Source organism: Ursus americanus, chromosome 17, assembly GCF_024610735.1.
Source record: "Ursus americanus isolate L20-20 chromosome 17, mUrsAme1.1.p, whole genome shotgun sequence".
NCBI lineage: Eukaryota > Metazoa > Chordata > Mammalia > Carnivora > Ursidae > Ursus > Ursus americanus.
Window position 1 is genome coordinate 5,899,620 of NC_142143.1, and position 15,991 is coordinate 5,915,610.

Below are 15,991 nucleotides of genomic sequence, written 5' to 3' on the forward strand. Positions count from 1 at the left end.
TTCTTGCCCCTCCTCCACCAGGACCCTCTCTTGTCCCAAGCCTGGGACTCCCTGACTTGGGGCAGAGGCCAAGTCTGTGCCAGCTCTGATGGCCCCCCGGGACACAGCACAGGACCTGGCCCAGAACAGGAGCACGGGGAAGGCTGGTTGGAGCAGAGCATGAACAAAGGCTTCCTGGAGGACGTGCATGGGTTTGAGTGGGGCCTCGCTGCTTGCCATTCACACAGGCAGGCGTCCAGCTGGGAGAGAAAGGGCCGACCCGGATCCTGAACCCTGGGCAAGTCTGGCAGGGGGAAGGGGCTCTGGCAGATCTGAGACAAGGGAGGTGATGAGACAGGGCAGTTTCCCAGTCCAGGTGCTCAGCAGGAGGCCGGCCAGAGGGAAAGGCTGGGCAGACCTTGGGCCAAGCTCCAGGCACTGGGCTCTCATGCAGGAAGAACCAGGCTGGTCAGACTTCACTGCTGTCTATGAACTGGTGCTGAGTGTGTCTGGTCTCTTGTCAGCTGGGGACCCCGGCTGTAGTCCTGAGCTCCTGCCCTCAGTTTAGCCCGACACACACCCCACGTATGTCCTAAGGGCTGGTGGAAGGAGGTGGGTCATGGTGCCTTGGCTGAGTAGTCTAGGGGGAGTGTAGGGTGGAGGCAGGGTGCTAGGCAGGGCTTGTCAGACAAGAGGGAGCAGGGGTTGGCTGGCCCAGAGGGAATCTGTGCTTAGAGGGGCGTGATTCATCCCCAGTCTCCCCATGAGTCTGGGCAGAACCAGGGTTCCCAGTGCCTGGGCCCTGGCACTTTTGAGGCCTGAGCCTGGCTGGAGGGAGCAGTCCTGCCCCTGCCCAGGAGAGGCCCAGAGCACTCGCCCATAAGCCCCTTGGCTTCCTTTGGAGCCTGAGGCCTTACAGCTTTCCTCTCTCTCTGGGCCTCAAATGAAATTTGAATCTGCTTCTAACCAGCCTATGTGTTCATCTCATAAAGTATAAAAACCAGAAGAGATGTCCCCTCCGTGGGCACAGCTAACCCAAGGCATACTTCCAAACGCCACTTTCTCAGCCCCCAGAATGAGGGTAGGTGGACAGGTACATGTCGTGTGTGTCCTGCCCCACTGCAGACAGTTCAGTGTGGGCAAGCCCTCCCCCAGACTCTGGGAAGCCTGCAGATGGGGGCGGGGGGGTGTGGTCCCTGCTGCTGTATGAGTGGTGGGCTCTGGGAGACCGAGCAGGATATGTGGGCTCAGGCCCAGTTGGGGTTCAGAACTTGAGGTAGACGGGGCTTTTGGAGGCACAGCAGCCAGTAGAGAATCCTAAGGAATGGAGCCAGTGCGTGGTGGTATGGCTGTGGCTTGGGCTCGGGGTGCTCGTGCAGCTGGAGACAGAGGGCAGGGAGCACAGAAATGGTGTTACAGAGAGTGATGTGGTCAGACGGGCAGGTGGGGTGGCCCCTAAGGACTGAAGGAGATAGTGCTGTCCTCATCCCCTGGCAGAGGTGGCGTAGCTCGGGGAAGTGAGGGGTTAGCCAGGGTCACATGGCTCTTCAGAGGTGGGTGTTGGTGGCTTCCCTGGGGAAGTCCATGCTTGGACCAGTGAACTAGGCATGGGGACACCTGGCCTGCCCTGCTGCTCCCTCCCCTCGGATGGCCCCGGCAAGTCCCTTCCCCTGTCAGAACTCAAAAGCAACTTGTGCTTCTCCAGCCTCTGGGACTGTGACAAGGGTCGGCTGTGACAGTGGTGCCTGGGGCGAGTGCTTCCTCAATCCTAGCGGCCTGTAGAAGCATCCTGGGCAATTCCCAGTGGTTGGCCCAGCTCCCAGGCTTTGTGCAAACGCCTCCTGGTTTGTGGCAGGGCCCCCCGAGCCTCCCTGTGACTTAGTCCCAGAGCCTGCGCTCCCACACAGCCAGCCCCTGCCCTGCACCACCGCCGAAGCTTCCCGCTGACATAGCTCTCCCCCTCGGGGAGCTGCAAGTAAAGGGGAGCCCCACAGGTAGGAAGCGGCCTGCCCCCCACTGCTCCTCATGCTGCCCCATCCCACTGGCAGCTGGGCACACTTGACCCCCACATTCTGGGCCTCAACACCCTGTCCCCAGCCTTCACCCTTTCCTAGGTTTTTTGGCCCCTCAGGATTTGGTCCAAATGGGTCCCAAAGCCCTTTCAGATGTGACCCCAGTGCCCCCTGCCGCCTAATGGCCCACTTCCTGATGTGTCTACCGGTTAACATGGCTCCATGCCCTGCCACACTCAGGAGGTTCTGGAGCTTAAACTCCATAGCCACGGATGGAATGCGCCCCAGAGTCCAGGACATCTTTATTTTACCATTACAAGCTTTCGTTCATCTGCACTCTTCAGAGGAGCCCCCCGTGTACAGAAACTAAGTGACCAACAGCCCCAGTCAGCCCCCCACGCCCCACCCCGCCCCACCCCAGCCACCTGGGCAGGCGATGGTCCAGCTTCCCTTGTGGCTTGCTCCGCTGCTCAGGCCCACCCTTGCCTCCAGGGTGGCTGGGTGGCTCCGACCAAGGGCAGCCCGGTGCTGGCTGCAGACCAGGTGCCGGCAGTGGACTCTTGACCAAGGAGCAGCCAAAGCTCAGGGCTTCCTGCAGCGAGACTTCGGGTGTGTCCCAAGGAAGTTGGGGTGGTTCCCGGTTGCTCAGCCAGGCTGTACCTTTGTTTTAAGAACTATATGTTTGTTCTTAGAGACGTTGATTGGAGTTTTGCTGGTGGTGATTCCTTCCGGTTTGTTGTCCGGGCCCAGGCTCTGGAGGCAGACCTGGGCTCTGTCCTGACCTCTGTAGTGACTAGCGTCATCTCCAGGTGGGCATACCACACATCTCTGAGCCTTGCATTTCTCTCTTGCCAAAAGGGGGCCACAGTCTCTACTCTGAAGCGGCTCGGAAGAGATGTTTGCTGTGGGGCGCCGGGCCTACATGTGGCACATGGCACTGCCCAGTCACGTTCCATTCCTTCTTTCCACCTTCTCCTGCCCAGACCATTGGCACTTTCCTAGGGCACTCGGAATGCTGGGCCCCGGCCATGAGGCGAGAAGCCTGGGGCCTGCCTGACCTTGGTCAGGTCAGAGGTAGTGGTGCCGTGGGAAAGGGGGCCTGAAGAACCAGCAGGGTGGATGAGCGCCTTTCAAAGGCCAGCCAGGCAGCTGCAGTCTGGAGCCTTCCATGAGGTCTGCCCAGCTTATAGGCCGGAGCTCTGAGAGGGAGGGCAGGATCCATGTGCCAGCTTCACTGGCCCCCAGGAGTCACAGCGTAGAAAGGGGGATAGGGTGCGTGGATGCTGGGCATCGCCTCCCTCGGCCCCAGGCTGTCCTCTGACCTGTCTTTCCCTGAATCCCAGCAGCCATCAGGAATCTGGAACAAGGCTCCCCTCTGTTGAGCAGCCTCTGGGCTGAGTCTTTGTGTACCTGGACATGGAAATGTTCCCAGCAACTTGCAAGGGTGCCCTTTGGGTCACAGATGAGGAGACTGAGGCTCTGGGATGAGCGGCTGACCCAGCGTCACACAGTCCTGCTCTTCCCATGCCACCCCACACTCCCTCCAGGGAAGGGTGAGCAGGTGATGCACAGTGCCTGGCCTGTGAGTGCTCAGAGAGAGTGAGCTGCTGGTGGTGGGTGTTCTGAGAAGGGTCTGACCCCCAAACCTCCATGATCCCACGTGGTGGAAGGGGCAAGACAGTGCCAAGGAAGGGTCACCAACTGGGCCTTCATGAGCCTTCTAGTCAGTGGGCATAATGATCCCACTCCCTCCCTCCTGAGGATGGCCTCAAACGAGAGGGTGCATGCGAGCCCCACTTTGTCTGCTCTCAACGCCCCTCCCCTTAGTAGCCAAAGCAAAGGCAGGAGCCAGAGGCCAGGAAAAGGCTCGCTGCCGTGGCTCTGCTCCTGCCACCTGTGTTAATATAAAACCTCGGCTGAAGAAACTTCCCCAAGGTCTGCTTATCTCACTCCTGGTCAGCCTCTTTTCTGCCTTCGGTTCCCACCCCTGTTGCTACAGACTGCCAGGCACTGTCCCGTCAGGTCCGGAAGAGTCCTCTCCTGGTGTGGAAATCCCACCCACCAGGCAGGCCCGTGAGAGGGTGTTGCCCCTGAAATCATGAGCCTGCCCAGTGCCTCCAGAAGACAGTTCCACTGACACTGACAGCAGACTGCCCTGAGCAGGGCCGGGTCCCAGGTAAATGGAGCTGGTGGGTGGTACGAGCCTGAGGGCCTGTTCCTTCCACACAGCTGGGCCAGAGTCTGCACAGGGGCCAGGTGGGTCTCATAGTCACCCACTTACCTGCTATGAGGGCAGAATCCAGAGCCCACCAAGGCTGCCTCAGGGCCAGGCCAGCCCTTTGAGAACCATGGGCCAAGGGGTCCGCTGGCCTCAGATGTGACTGAGAGCAGTGCTGGGTGCCCAGCGGGGCTTCCAAGGCCTCCTTTCCCACTTCCCATCAGACCCCGGCTTGGGACCCCTTCCCTACTGGGGCTTCAGTCCTGACCTCCACGACTTCCCTGCCTCTGGCACCACGCGCCCCCTTCCCCAGCGTGCCCCCCAGGGCCCAGCTTTACTCAGAGTCCCGGCTGCTCCTAGAGCAGAGTCCGCCAGTGCCCAGCCCTCACGGTGCATCTCCCCACACGGGCAAGAGCCACTCTGCAGACCACTCTCAGGAGTGGGTGTCTGCCAGCCGAGGCAGAGCAGGGGGTCCCGGCAGAGGGGGAGAGGTGGTATGGTTAGGAGCAGAGGTGACAGGCACACCAGAGATGAGCCCTGCTCCCCCGCTCCCTGCTGAGTGGCTGGGGAAGCGGCTTCTGCTATCAGCCTGAGGCCTGACTCTTCTCACCTGCCCAAGGGACTTCGAGAAGAGGACCAACCTCACTGTGCCAGGGTAGTAAGGGAGATCGGCCTGCTGGCAATGCCCATGACGGGCCACAGGGCCACCCAGAGATCAGTGGGGCTGGCACAAAGGGATGGGCAGTGAAGGAGAGCCGGACCAGTGTGCGGAGCTCTGCCAGGGAGCATGGCTTTTAATCCAAAGTGATAGGAGCTATGGAAGGCTCAGGAATCAGCTGAGGGAGGAGAGATCAAAGGTCAGAGACCCTGTGACTGGGCTGGGAGAGCCAGTGGCTAACCCCTCTTCCCATTGGCTTCAGTTGATCTTAGTGGCAGAAGGGCAGGTGGGCCAGCCCTGACCGAGGCCTAGACAGATTGCAGCAAGAGCTCTGGGCTGTTCCCTCGCCAGGGTGAGGCCTTCAAGGGACGGGGCAGATGTCCGGGCTGACAGGGTGTCTGTGGGTCACACGGCTCACACCCCAGCCACCAGATCAGAGCCTCTGGGGTGCGCCCTGACACCTGCACCGTAGACAAGCCTGGGATTCCCAGTCACACCACAGGGAGAAGGCCACAGCCCAGAGACGGGAGGATCTTTTGCCTAAAGTCCCTCAGCACATCAGGGACTAAGTGTGGCATCAGGCTTCTGGACCCACGTCCAGTTCTCAGGGCGCTCTCAGCCAGGGGACGCCTGCAGTCAGCTCCTGTGAGCCTCCGCCTCGCCCAGTGCCCGTGCCGCTGGCTGCCTCAGCTAGACTCGCAGGTGCTCTGCTGTCGGGTTCTGCGGAGGCGCCCTCCCCCTGCCAGGCCCCACCTCACTCCTCCAGAGGCTTGTTCTTTCAGCAGAAATGGGTCCTGTGCTGGGCATGGGGTCACCCTGACACAGCTCTTCCTGGGGAGTGAGTGGTCTCTGGGGGAGACAACCACCTGAACAGAAGCATGGGAGAGCCGGCAGGGCTCAGGAGAACTTGGAGGGGGTGCACGAGCCTGAGCCAAGGGAGCCATCTGTGGAGGCTGTGCTTGGATGTGATGGGGTGAGCCGGGGGAGGGGGGCCCAGACTCCTGTGAGAAAGGCAGAGTCCGGGCCCTGTTCTGTCTCCCCTGATAAACCGTTAACCGTGTCAGACCCATCTCTAGCTCAGCTCCTATCTCTCAGCGACCCAGCACCAAGGAGTCTTTCCCAAACTGGTGGTTAGAGCAGTGAGCCCATCTGCTGCCCCACTTAGCTGAGATCTCCAGAACACCAGGGACTCTCGGAGGCACACCTGCCCCACACAGAGCAGGAGCTCGGATGAGTCAGCAGCCGATTGGGTGCTGAGTCTCTCGGTGCAGAGGCTCGAGAGTGAGCATGTGGTCACTGTTGTGACAATTCACAAAGCACTGTGATGTCCACACTGGTCTGGGCCTTGCACGAGCTCTGCATCGCATGTCAGGAAGCTCAGACTGGAGGGGTGGAGGGGCTTGCCTGAGGTCCCAGGGCCAGGTGTGCAACCCCATTTTCTGACACCACACCTCATGTCTTAGCCCCTGTGCTGTGACTGAGACTGTCCTTCAGAGGCCTTGCCAGACCTTGCCCCGGACCTAGGGCAGAGCAAACAGGCAGCACCAACTCAAAGAGCAGCCCGCTGTCCAAGTCAGGACTGTCCTCCCCTGCTCACATCTGCTCTGCCTCTGTGTTCAGTGCCCCTGGCAGGGCCTGGCCCAAAGCAGGAATGCCCCAGGGGAAAGACCAAAGACTGGCCTGGTGACACATCTAGGGTTTTTCCACCTGCTAAAAAGGGGTTTACTCCCAGGCCCCTTCCCGCTTTAACCCCCACCTCATGCCCAGCCTCCCCCACCTTCAGCCTGGCCGCATGGGGGTAAGAGCTCTCCCCCCTTGCTGGGCCAGGAGGCCAGGCACCGTGAGTGCCCATCTCTGCTGCCCCACTGTGAGCCGTTCAAGGACCCCCGACAAAGACCTGGCTCTCTGACCTGGTCTGGCTCACTCCTCCGTCTGGAGTCCCACGACCTTGGGTTCAAATACTGGCTTCTCTAAATACCTGAAGGGCCTGAGACACGGGGCTGGCTTCACAGGCGGGTCACCCGTACACTTGCCCCAGGCCCTGCCCTCAGAAGGGCCCCCAATTGGTTGAGTGTTTGTTTGTCTCTGTCTTGAAATTTTTAATTTTTGAGCAAGGGCCCTTCGTTTTTATTTTGCACGGGGTCTCACAATAGGCAGCTAATCCTGCCTGGACAAGTTCTTTAACTTCCCTGAGCCTCAGTTTCTCTGCCTGCAAAAGAAGCCAACTTCTGGGGCTGCTGTGAGGCCAGTGGATGAGAAGATCCTTTGTGGGCTGTAGAGGGTAGTGCCCTGTGGGGTTTTGTTCCCCTTTCACTCCAGGGGGTGAAGAGAGGCTTTAGAAAGACCCAGTAGCTCTCTTAGAGAGACTAGAGGGCTCACAGAGTCCAAAAGGAAAATCTTCAGCTCCCTGGGACAGCACTCCGGGTTTGGCTTTGCCCTCTTCCCCCTCACAGCCCTGAAGGCCTGGCACCTGGACTCCAGCCTCCCTTGGCAGCGTGTGCTTCTGGATGGGGTGTGGCCTCACAGGCAGCCCGCAGGACCCCGTTTGCATCCCCCACCCGAGTGCCAGGGACCATACCACTGCAGTCTCCAGCTCATCTTTGCTGTTTGCATTCAGGTGATCCCACAGTCAAAGGAGAGGACAGGCTGTCTGGTTTCTGCACCTGAGACAGTGGTGGCCCAGTACCAGACCCGTGTGGCCTCTAGTCTTGGGAAACAGAGAGGCGAGGCTACCTTTTGAGGCAGTCAGAGAGAGCGGTCCAGGGGGAGGGACCAAGGCTGATCACCATCCAAGGCTAAGAGCTCCCTCAGCAGCTCCCAGCAGCCTCTGCTTGGAAACTCCCTGGGACAAAGCTCTCAGTGCCACCCAGGCCGGCCCATCCTGTAACTATAGACGTCGGTCCCCGACCCCCACCTGAGCCCAAAGAACTGGGTAGACTTTGTCATCCTCCTTTCCGTGTATCGTATTGTGCTGTGTACATCTGCTAACCTCAGAATGACACAGCCACCAACCCTGTGCTGTAGAGGGGACGCTGGGGGCCTGGCAGGTGCAGTGTCCCGGGCAGCATAGAGGACAGGCTGGTTGCTGGTTGCTCACTCCACTGCCCCCTCCCCTGCCCAGCACAGGGCCTGGCATCGGATACTAAAGAAGTAGCAAGACTAGGCCTGGGGGCCCCAGGCAAGGGGATGGATGGGGGCAGCAAGCTCAGAGGCGGGGAGCGCTGGAACAGGAGCCATCAGGGCGGAGTATGGAGAGTGTAGTTCCTGCTGGCGCTGTGGGGTCCTGCGGCTGGGGCTGGAGATTTCAGGCTGTCAGGTGGGTTGGAATTGGAATCAGTCCTGGGGAGATTCCTTGCCAGGGAGATGGAAGTGGCAGGAGCCACCTCACAGAGCTGCTAAGAGGCTAGGGGACATGAGGCTTGGAAGGCTGAGTTGGGACTGGAGCAGGTGACCCGCCATAACCAAGTGCTGTGGGATGAAGGGGTCGGCACCTAGAACAGCCCAGGGGGCCTTCTCTGGGGGCCCAGAGACCCTCACACAGTACCTAATGTTTAGGCACCACACATCATTTAGGGCAACATAGATTAAAAGTGGCACAATGCAGGGGAGAGGCTAGAGAGTAGGTGACTCTCCATGCTGACCGCAGCCCCTTCCTGGCCTCCACCTGCCCAGTGGGTGCCAAGCCCCTCAGCTCTGGAAGGCCAAGATTCCAAGTCCCACCGGGACCTCCGGAGATGTGAAGGGCCGACAGGAGCCCGTTTGGCCAGGTCCATTTCTCAGGGACACCGCCCCCACGCCGCACCCCACCTCCATTACCACAGAGAGGCCCGGTCACCATCACTGTCACCAAGTGAGGTCACGACTGTGCCCCAGCCCCAGTTCTCCAGGGCCTGAGCCTTAATTACCTGCACCTGGAGAGCAGGCAGGCCCTCCGGCCCCTCTCCAGAGAGGGGCTCTCCCACATGAAAGGCTGAAAAAGCACCTGGGGCCTGCGTTGGCTCTTTGATTTGGGGCTGGGAGGCGGGATTTCCTCTCTGGTTAGAACCCCAGAAGGGGAAACTACCATTTGTGAAGCAACTACTACATGCCAGGACCCAGACTAAGCACTTCAAGTGGGGAGTTCTTTTGATCCTCACCTCAGGCCCGGGAGGGAAGGTTGGTCGTCCTCACCTGCCAGGTGTGGGTGCTGAGGTCCAACCTGAGGGGTAGCCTGCCTGGGTCATTCAGTGAGTGACAGGGCCAAAGCTCACACCCTGGCCTGCCCACCTCCACTGCCCCAATAAACAGACGGGTGCGGAGACAAGAGGGCCTGAGTGGGCCATACACCAGTCAGAGCACGGCCCCCTCTAACAAAGGCCAGCCTAGTGCAGGGAAGGGAGGTGGCCTTCTTTCCATGCCTGGAACTTGGGAGGCTCCTCGTGGAGGTGGTCTTTGAGCTGGGCATGGGGACACGAGCAGGCGGGAGGCCTCCCCACCACTGGGCCAGCACACACACAGGCAGGAAGGCTCAGACAGCCCACCCCCAGCTGGAGGCCTGAGATTCGTGGAGACACACAGAAAGGCCTGGAAGAGTCAGGGGCAGGGAGACTCGCCTTTCAGTAGTAGTTACAGCTCGTCCTATCACGGTGAGGTTATTAGCCTCAAGAAGAAGGGCCGGTGGCCCTCTGCCACCCATAGTCCCTGTGTGCAGGACGTTCGGCATGACACCTGCTATGCCTTCCCCCCACCCCGCAGAATCACAGAGATGCACACTCGCACACACACAAGGGAAAGCCAGATTTCCTCCTCTCCCTGCCCTGCCCCCCCCACACTTGCACACACACAAGGGAAAGCCAGATTTCCTCCTCTCCCTGCCCTGCCCCCCCCACACTTGCACACACACGAGGGAAAGCCAGATTTCCTCCTCTCCCTGCCCTGCCCCCCCCACACACACACTTGCACACACACAAGGGAAAGCCAGATTTCCTCCTCTCCCTGCCCTGCCCCCCACACACTTGCACACACACAAGGGAAAGCCAGATTTCCTCCTCTCCCTGCCCTGCCCCCCACACACACTTGCACACACACAAGGGAAAGCCAGATTTCCTCCTCTCCCTGCCCTGCCCCCCACACACACACACTTGCACACACACAAGGGAAAGCCAGATTTCCTCCTCTCCCTGCCCTGCCCCCCCCACACTTGCACACACACAAGGGAAAGCCAGATTTCCTCCTCTCCCTGCCCTGCCCCCCCCCACACACACACTTGCACACACACAAGGGAAAGCCAGATTTCCTCCTCTCCCTGCCCTGCCCCCCACACACTTGCACACACACAAGGGAAAGCCAGATTTCCTCCTCTCCCTGCCCTGCCCCCCACACATACACACTTGCACACACACAAGGGAAAGCCAGATTTCCTCCTCTCCCTGCCCTGCCCCCCCCACACACACACTTGCACACACACAAGGGAAAGCCAGATTTCCTCCTCTCCCTGCCCTGCCCCCACACACACACTTGCACACACAAATTGAAGTTCAAAGGAAAGGCATCGTGAATTTGGTATAATTAGCAGCAGGGACTCCTGGCTACCGGGGTATGTATTCAGTGTATTCCTGTGGGAATGCAGACACCACAGAAGGACAGACAGAATAGACCAGTTAGGGGGAGCCTTCAGGGAAAAGGCCCACAGGGCCAGATGCCCAGAGGAAGCCAAGGTAGGCAGGCAAAGGGTTTCCGGTTATAAAAGATGGGGCCCTTGGCTCTTCAGTTCCCAGCATCGAAGAGAAGAGGGAAGCCCGCTCAGGCACAGCTCCCACAAGATCAAAGCAGGTTTTTTCAGGCTCGGAGGCCCAGGACCGGGCTCCTCTGTGTGCGGGCCACCTGCGCCCCGGTGACCCAGCTCTGCCAGCCCCTTCTCCAGGCCTGGGGAGGATCATTCTCACCACATGAAGGGTTCGGTGACCTAGGCTCTGCCCCAGCCGTTCCAGGCCCTTTGAATTTGCAAAGGGAAAAAAACACTGGACCAGCTTCAAGTGGACAAAAACCAGACGCCTTTAGCTTATGGCTCAGTGAGAACAGATGTTGAGCTGAGTGCCTCATCAAGGTGATGGATGGTGTGTGGGCTCAGGGCCCCCCCCCCCAGGAAACTCCACGGCCAGGGCCACAAGCCAGTCCACGCTGAGACAAGTTGGGGAGCCCCAGGGACCGCGAGTCTGGGTTTGGAGTCCAAGTCCGGGCAGGACAAGGGTTTAGGAATCTGGCCCTGGGCAGTTAAATACCAGCCAGGCTGATCTCAGCAGCATTGACCTGTTTTTGGCGTTGACCTTTACACCAGCAGAGCCCTCTAGCGTGCAGACGTTTACCCATCCATCATCATCATCATCATCATCATCATCACGGTGGGTCCTCACCAGCAGCCCCACAGGAATGGTGCCATTCTCCCGTTTTACAGATGGGGATCCTGAGGCTCAGGGAAGCCCACAGCTAGAGGGGATCAGCCAGAACTCAAATTCAGGTCTCCTGTCTCAGGTGGTCCCCCCATGGATGGAGACAGGCAGTGGCTTCCGTCGGAGGAGACTGAGCATCTCTGTCTCTTTCCCCCCACCTCCCCCCAGAGACCTGTGCGGTAAACAACGGAGGCTGTGACCGGACCTGCAGGGACACGGCCACTGGTGTGCGGTGCAGCTGCCCAGTGGGATTCACGCTGCAGCCCGACGGGAAGACGTGTAAAGGTCAGCGCAGAGCCACTCAGGCAGGGCCGGGGGCTGCACGCTCGCACTGAGTGCGTGGCTGTGGCTGCCTGTGACAGCAGGGGTCTGCAGTCTCTGGCACTTCTGCTGGAGAGGCCAACAAGGGGGAGGGTCAGCACCAGGGCTCCCCAGCAGGGCTCAAGGGAACGCTGCGTTGATAGGGTCCTGCTGTCCAAGGAAAGGGCTGCTGGCTAGGCTAAGGATGTCTTTCCTGCAGGACCTCCTGGGCCCACAGTGACTCATCATGGCCCTGGGGGTTGGGGGGCCGGGGGCAGGTTGGCCCTCTCTTCATCCTCACCTTCATGGTAGCATCTGGCAGAGCCGAGGCAACAGCAAGACCCAGGGACGTTTGGGAAGGACAGGTCTCCTTGTACCGGGATGGGATTGTCGTCTTGCCACCATGAGGAAAATGAGGATGCTGTGTGTCCTTGTCGCTGGAGGAGTGACATTGTGGGGGCTCTCAGCAAGGGACTGGGGAGGCAGAAGGACCTCCATCTGCAATTAGAAATGAGGCTCTAGGAGGTTGGGAGAATCTCTCAGGAACGGGCCAGTCTCCCAGCCCCTGGAAGTGAGAGCAGGTAGAGATTGCTCTGTTCCCACTTGTTCCCCAACTCACCCCACAGAGTTCCTGAGTGCCTCAGGGGGTGCTTGAGGGTGTTAGGGGTCCCTCTGGAAACAAAAAGTGAGGGGAGCAGGGAAGTGAGAGCTGGCAGGGCTCTGGAGACTGAAGGGGCCGCCCTGCAGCCCCCTCAAAGGAGCCCTAAACAGCTATAGCCCTTAGGCAAGGAGTAGAGGGGGACCACTGGAGCCCCCTCCCCTGTAAGGGAAGGAGGCGCAGCCCCTCGGCACCGCCTGCTCGGCTCCAGGCTGGCCCTTCATATCCCCACAGCCGCAGGGCCTCTGCCTCCCACCTCGCCAGGGAGCAGGCCAGGCTGAAGGGCCGTGAGCGGAAGGGCAGGGGAGCTTGAACTTCCCAAGTCCAGTGGGTGAAGGTACGGACAGCGGAGGCTTCCGGTGGTTTTAAATAGTCCGAGGGGGCTTTTTTTAAGCCTTTAAAAATAGATAGCATATGACTTCTCCTTCCTCGCTGCTCTGCTGGGAAGAAACTAGGGATTATTGACAGAAATAACAGTCCTTCCACCTGTTTATTTGAAAATAAAGCCCTTCTGTAGCCCCTGCTCAGCCCACTCAGAGCTGAGCTGCCACACGTGGGCTCCCTGCGGTCCCAGCCATCGGCCACAGCCAGCAGCGACGCAGCAGGCCTGGCCCCGTGCCCTCGGAGCTGGGGCAGAGGAGGGTAAATCAGGCCATGCTGCCTCCCTCTCGGGCCCGGGACCGCAGGGCGGGCATGGCTCAGTTCCTGATGTGAGGCCGGGAACTGGCGCCAGAAGCCAACCTCTCTGCACCCGCAGCCATGCCCAAGCAGAGCACTTGTGGGGGGCTCTGCTGCCCCTGTCCAGCCTTCGGTGGCCTGAGGGGAACCTGTCCCCGCCCCACCTCCACCTCGTGTCTGGGGGAGGGGAGGTGCTGAGGGGAGTTCCCCACAGCCAGAGGCCCACCCCACCACGCCTCCCACCCTGCTTCCTGTGGCTCCTCCTGAACCACTCTGGCCCTTAAACCAGGGCTGCGCCTGCTCAGCCCCTTGCCTTTGGCCGGACCCCCTCCCTCCCGCTGCCCTGCAGACAGGAGGTCCTCTCATTCACTCGTATACCAGATGGGATTTTGGGGCTCCTCCCATGCGCGGGGGCTGGGGAGACAGGTGAATGAAGCAGACCTTCCTTGTCCCTGGGGATCTTCTCTCAGATGCAGAAGACAGTTTTTCAGTTTTTAAAATCACTGAGATGACCGTGTATTACTGACTGCCTGGTGCTGGATGGAGACCTATAGCCCAGGAGAAAAGCGAGGACCAGAGCCTGCCCGGTGCCGGGGCGGGGAGGGCGCGGGGAGAGGCATTTATCGGGGTGGCCTTTCCAGCGGCACCGTGGCTGCAGTGCAGAGGCCCGGGGTGCAAGGACCCAAAGGCATCCAGTGTGCCCAGGTGTGTGAGATGTGGGGCAGGCCGGGCCAGATGATGCGGGGCCTGTGTGCTGGGGAGGGCGCGGCCCTTCATCCTTCCAAGCTTTGGCGAGCCCCCCAGACACTCCCAGGCAGGGAAAGCACAGACTCGGGTTTCCGTTTTGAGCCGGTCCCTCAGCACGGCTTGGACGGGGTTCTCTGGGCAGGGGCTGGAAGAGCAGTGAGGTGGCTGCTGTCATCACCCAGGCTGGAGATGACATGGCTTGAACCAGGCACTGGCTGTGGTGTAGAGATGAGCAGTCCTTGTCCTCGGAGTTAGAATTTAAGGATTGTGGGACTGGTCAAAAACTGCGTAACGTCCTCGAATCAGGGGACACTGGAAAATGAAGGCTAACCTCCAGACCCCGGGTTTGGCATCTTAGAGCCTCACGTGCACAGCCCGAGCTCCCTGGGTCCAATGGGAGAAGTGCAGGTCAGGGCGCGGGCACTTGGCAGGACAAGCCCAGCTGGGAATTCCAGGCCCCGAGGCTTCGGCTCCTCAGTGGGTGTGCACGCCCTGGTCCTGGCAAGGGCCCAGAAGGGGATATCAAAGGAGTGATTTCAAAGGTTCAGTGTATTCTGGAAGCCAAAAGCCATTGTGAAGCGAGACCAATGGCTGGAGGGTGAAGGTAACAGAGGTCCTGGAAAATCCAGAGCTGAAAGGCCTGAGCACACAGGGGTCACATGGGCAGGTAGAGACAGGCATGGGAAAGGGGGGTTATTCTGTCTGAAACATGGGGGCTGTGGTGCAGTCAGGATTTGTCCCAAGCTTTGTTTCAAGAGTATGGACAGTGCGGGGGTCCAGCCTCAAGGCTCCCTGTTCTGAGCTGCACCGGCTTGATATTGGGAAGGGGGCACCTTGCTGATTGGCCCTTCTGAGAGGAGGGAGGCCTGGGATCTCGACTCCAGAGTTGGAGCCTGGATTTCCTCAGAGACAGTGCCCCCTCCACCCAGCACCTTCCAAAACAGTCTGGGAGAACTCCCACCTACCACCTGTTTCCTCTCCTCCCTCACCTGCCCTCTACCCAGCAGCCCAGCCCAGCAGCGTGCCCTCCCCACAAGGCTGCTCTGGGTGACGCCAGCCCACTCCCACCCGGAAGCCCTGCACATGGCCCGTGGGTTGCCAGGCTGAGCCCCTCGGTGGGAAGGGCAGAGGAGAGCAGGAACAGTTGTCCTACTCTTGTTCCTTCGGCTCACACACCCCCCAATGCCCCCTGATGCTTGAATACTGACTGGCTGATGCATCTGGAAGGTTCTCCTTGGTAGCCCAAGACCCAACCCTTCTTTCAACCACTCCAGCTCCTTCATTCTTCATCCACTCAGCAAATGCTGCTGGGGAGTCTCTCTGTGCAGGCTGCATGCTGGGCCCAGGGGCTGCAGACGGGAGCCAGCTCCCCCATCGGTGTCCATGACAGGGGACAGCCCACTCTGGAGGGAACGTCAGGGAAGGCTTCCCAGGCAGGCAGCTGTTTCCGGGGGCAGGCCGTGGGGGGGCTGCACAGGGTGGGGCAGCCGGAGTCTGGGCTGCCAAGGCAGAAGCCAAGCATGCAGAAAGAGCAGGGCAGGACATCCAGGCCCAGGATGCCCAGGGAAGGGCCTACAATAAGGGGCTGGCCCTTTATCCTCGGATGACCGGGGGCCACAGAAGACTTGTAAACAGGTAGGGGGCTGCTGTCCTGCCTGGGGGTTGCGGGCAGCATGAGAACAGGAGGAAAGATGGGAGCCGTAGAAGGGCTGGAAGGGGAGAGGGGGGCAGAGGTTGCACCCCGGGGTCCCATCAGAATGAAGGTCCAGGAGCTGTGTGACTGTACCCTGGCTAGAGCTGGGGGTGCTTCCCCCACTCTGACCCCCGGGCAGCCGCCACACCAGCCTGGCCTCAAGCAAACATTCCTCCCGTGACCTGTCTGGTTGCCATGACAGCCCCTCCGCTGACAGGCCCAGATGGGGATGGGGATGGGATCGGGGGTTCCAGAAGGCCTGAGGCATTCCTGAGGAGGCAGACCCCCTCTGCACATTTAGTCTGTGAGAGGCACCTGCCCCAGCCCAGTTCACAGATGGGGAACCTGAGGCTCAGAGAAGTGCCTTTCCCTGTCCAAGGATCACACAGCTGGCCGGAACAGAGCTGAGGCAGGTCTCCATTCTCCTGCCAGAGGCTGTTAGCTAGAAATTTCCCCATCTTCCTATAATCCCCAGGGGGAGAGGACGACAGAGATCCCCAAGCCTCTGCCTGGGACGGGCCCTCAACTGAACATAATATCTGCTTTCTCTGGAGGCTGCGGGGCCAGCACTGTGCTCTGGAGAAGTCCTGTCTCTGGAAACAGCTGGAGCTGGGTCCCAA

General features: G+C 60.1%; 1 protein-coding gene across 3 annotated transcripts in view; it reads left to right on the forward strand.

Moving 5' to 3' along the window:
• SCUBE1 (signal peptide, CUB domain and EGF like domain containing 1) overlaps positions 1–15,991 on the forward strand; it is a 137,191-nt gene that overhangs the window by 89,476 nt on the left and 31,724 nt on the right. For all 3 annotated transcript variants that reach the window (XM_087868638.1, XM_045779905.2, XM_087868639.1), the window contains one exon: positions 11,464–11,580. In XM_087868638.1, coding sequence (XP_087724764.1) covers positions 11,464–11,580 — 117 coding nt within the window. The remainder of the gene's footprint in view (positions 1–11,463; positions 11,581–15,991) is intronic.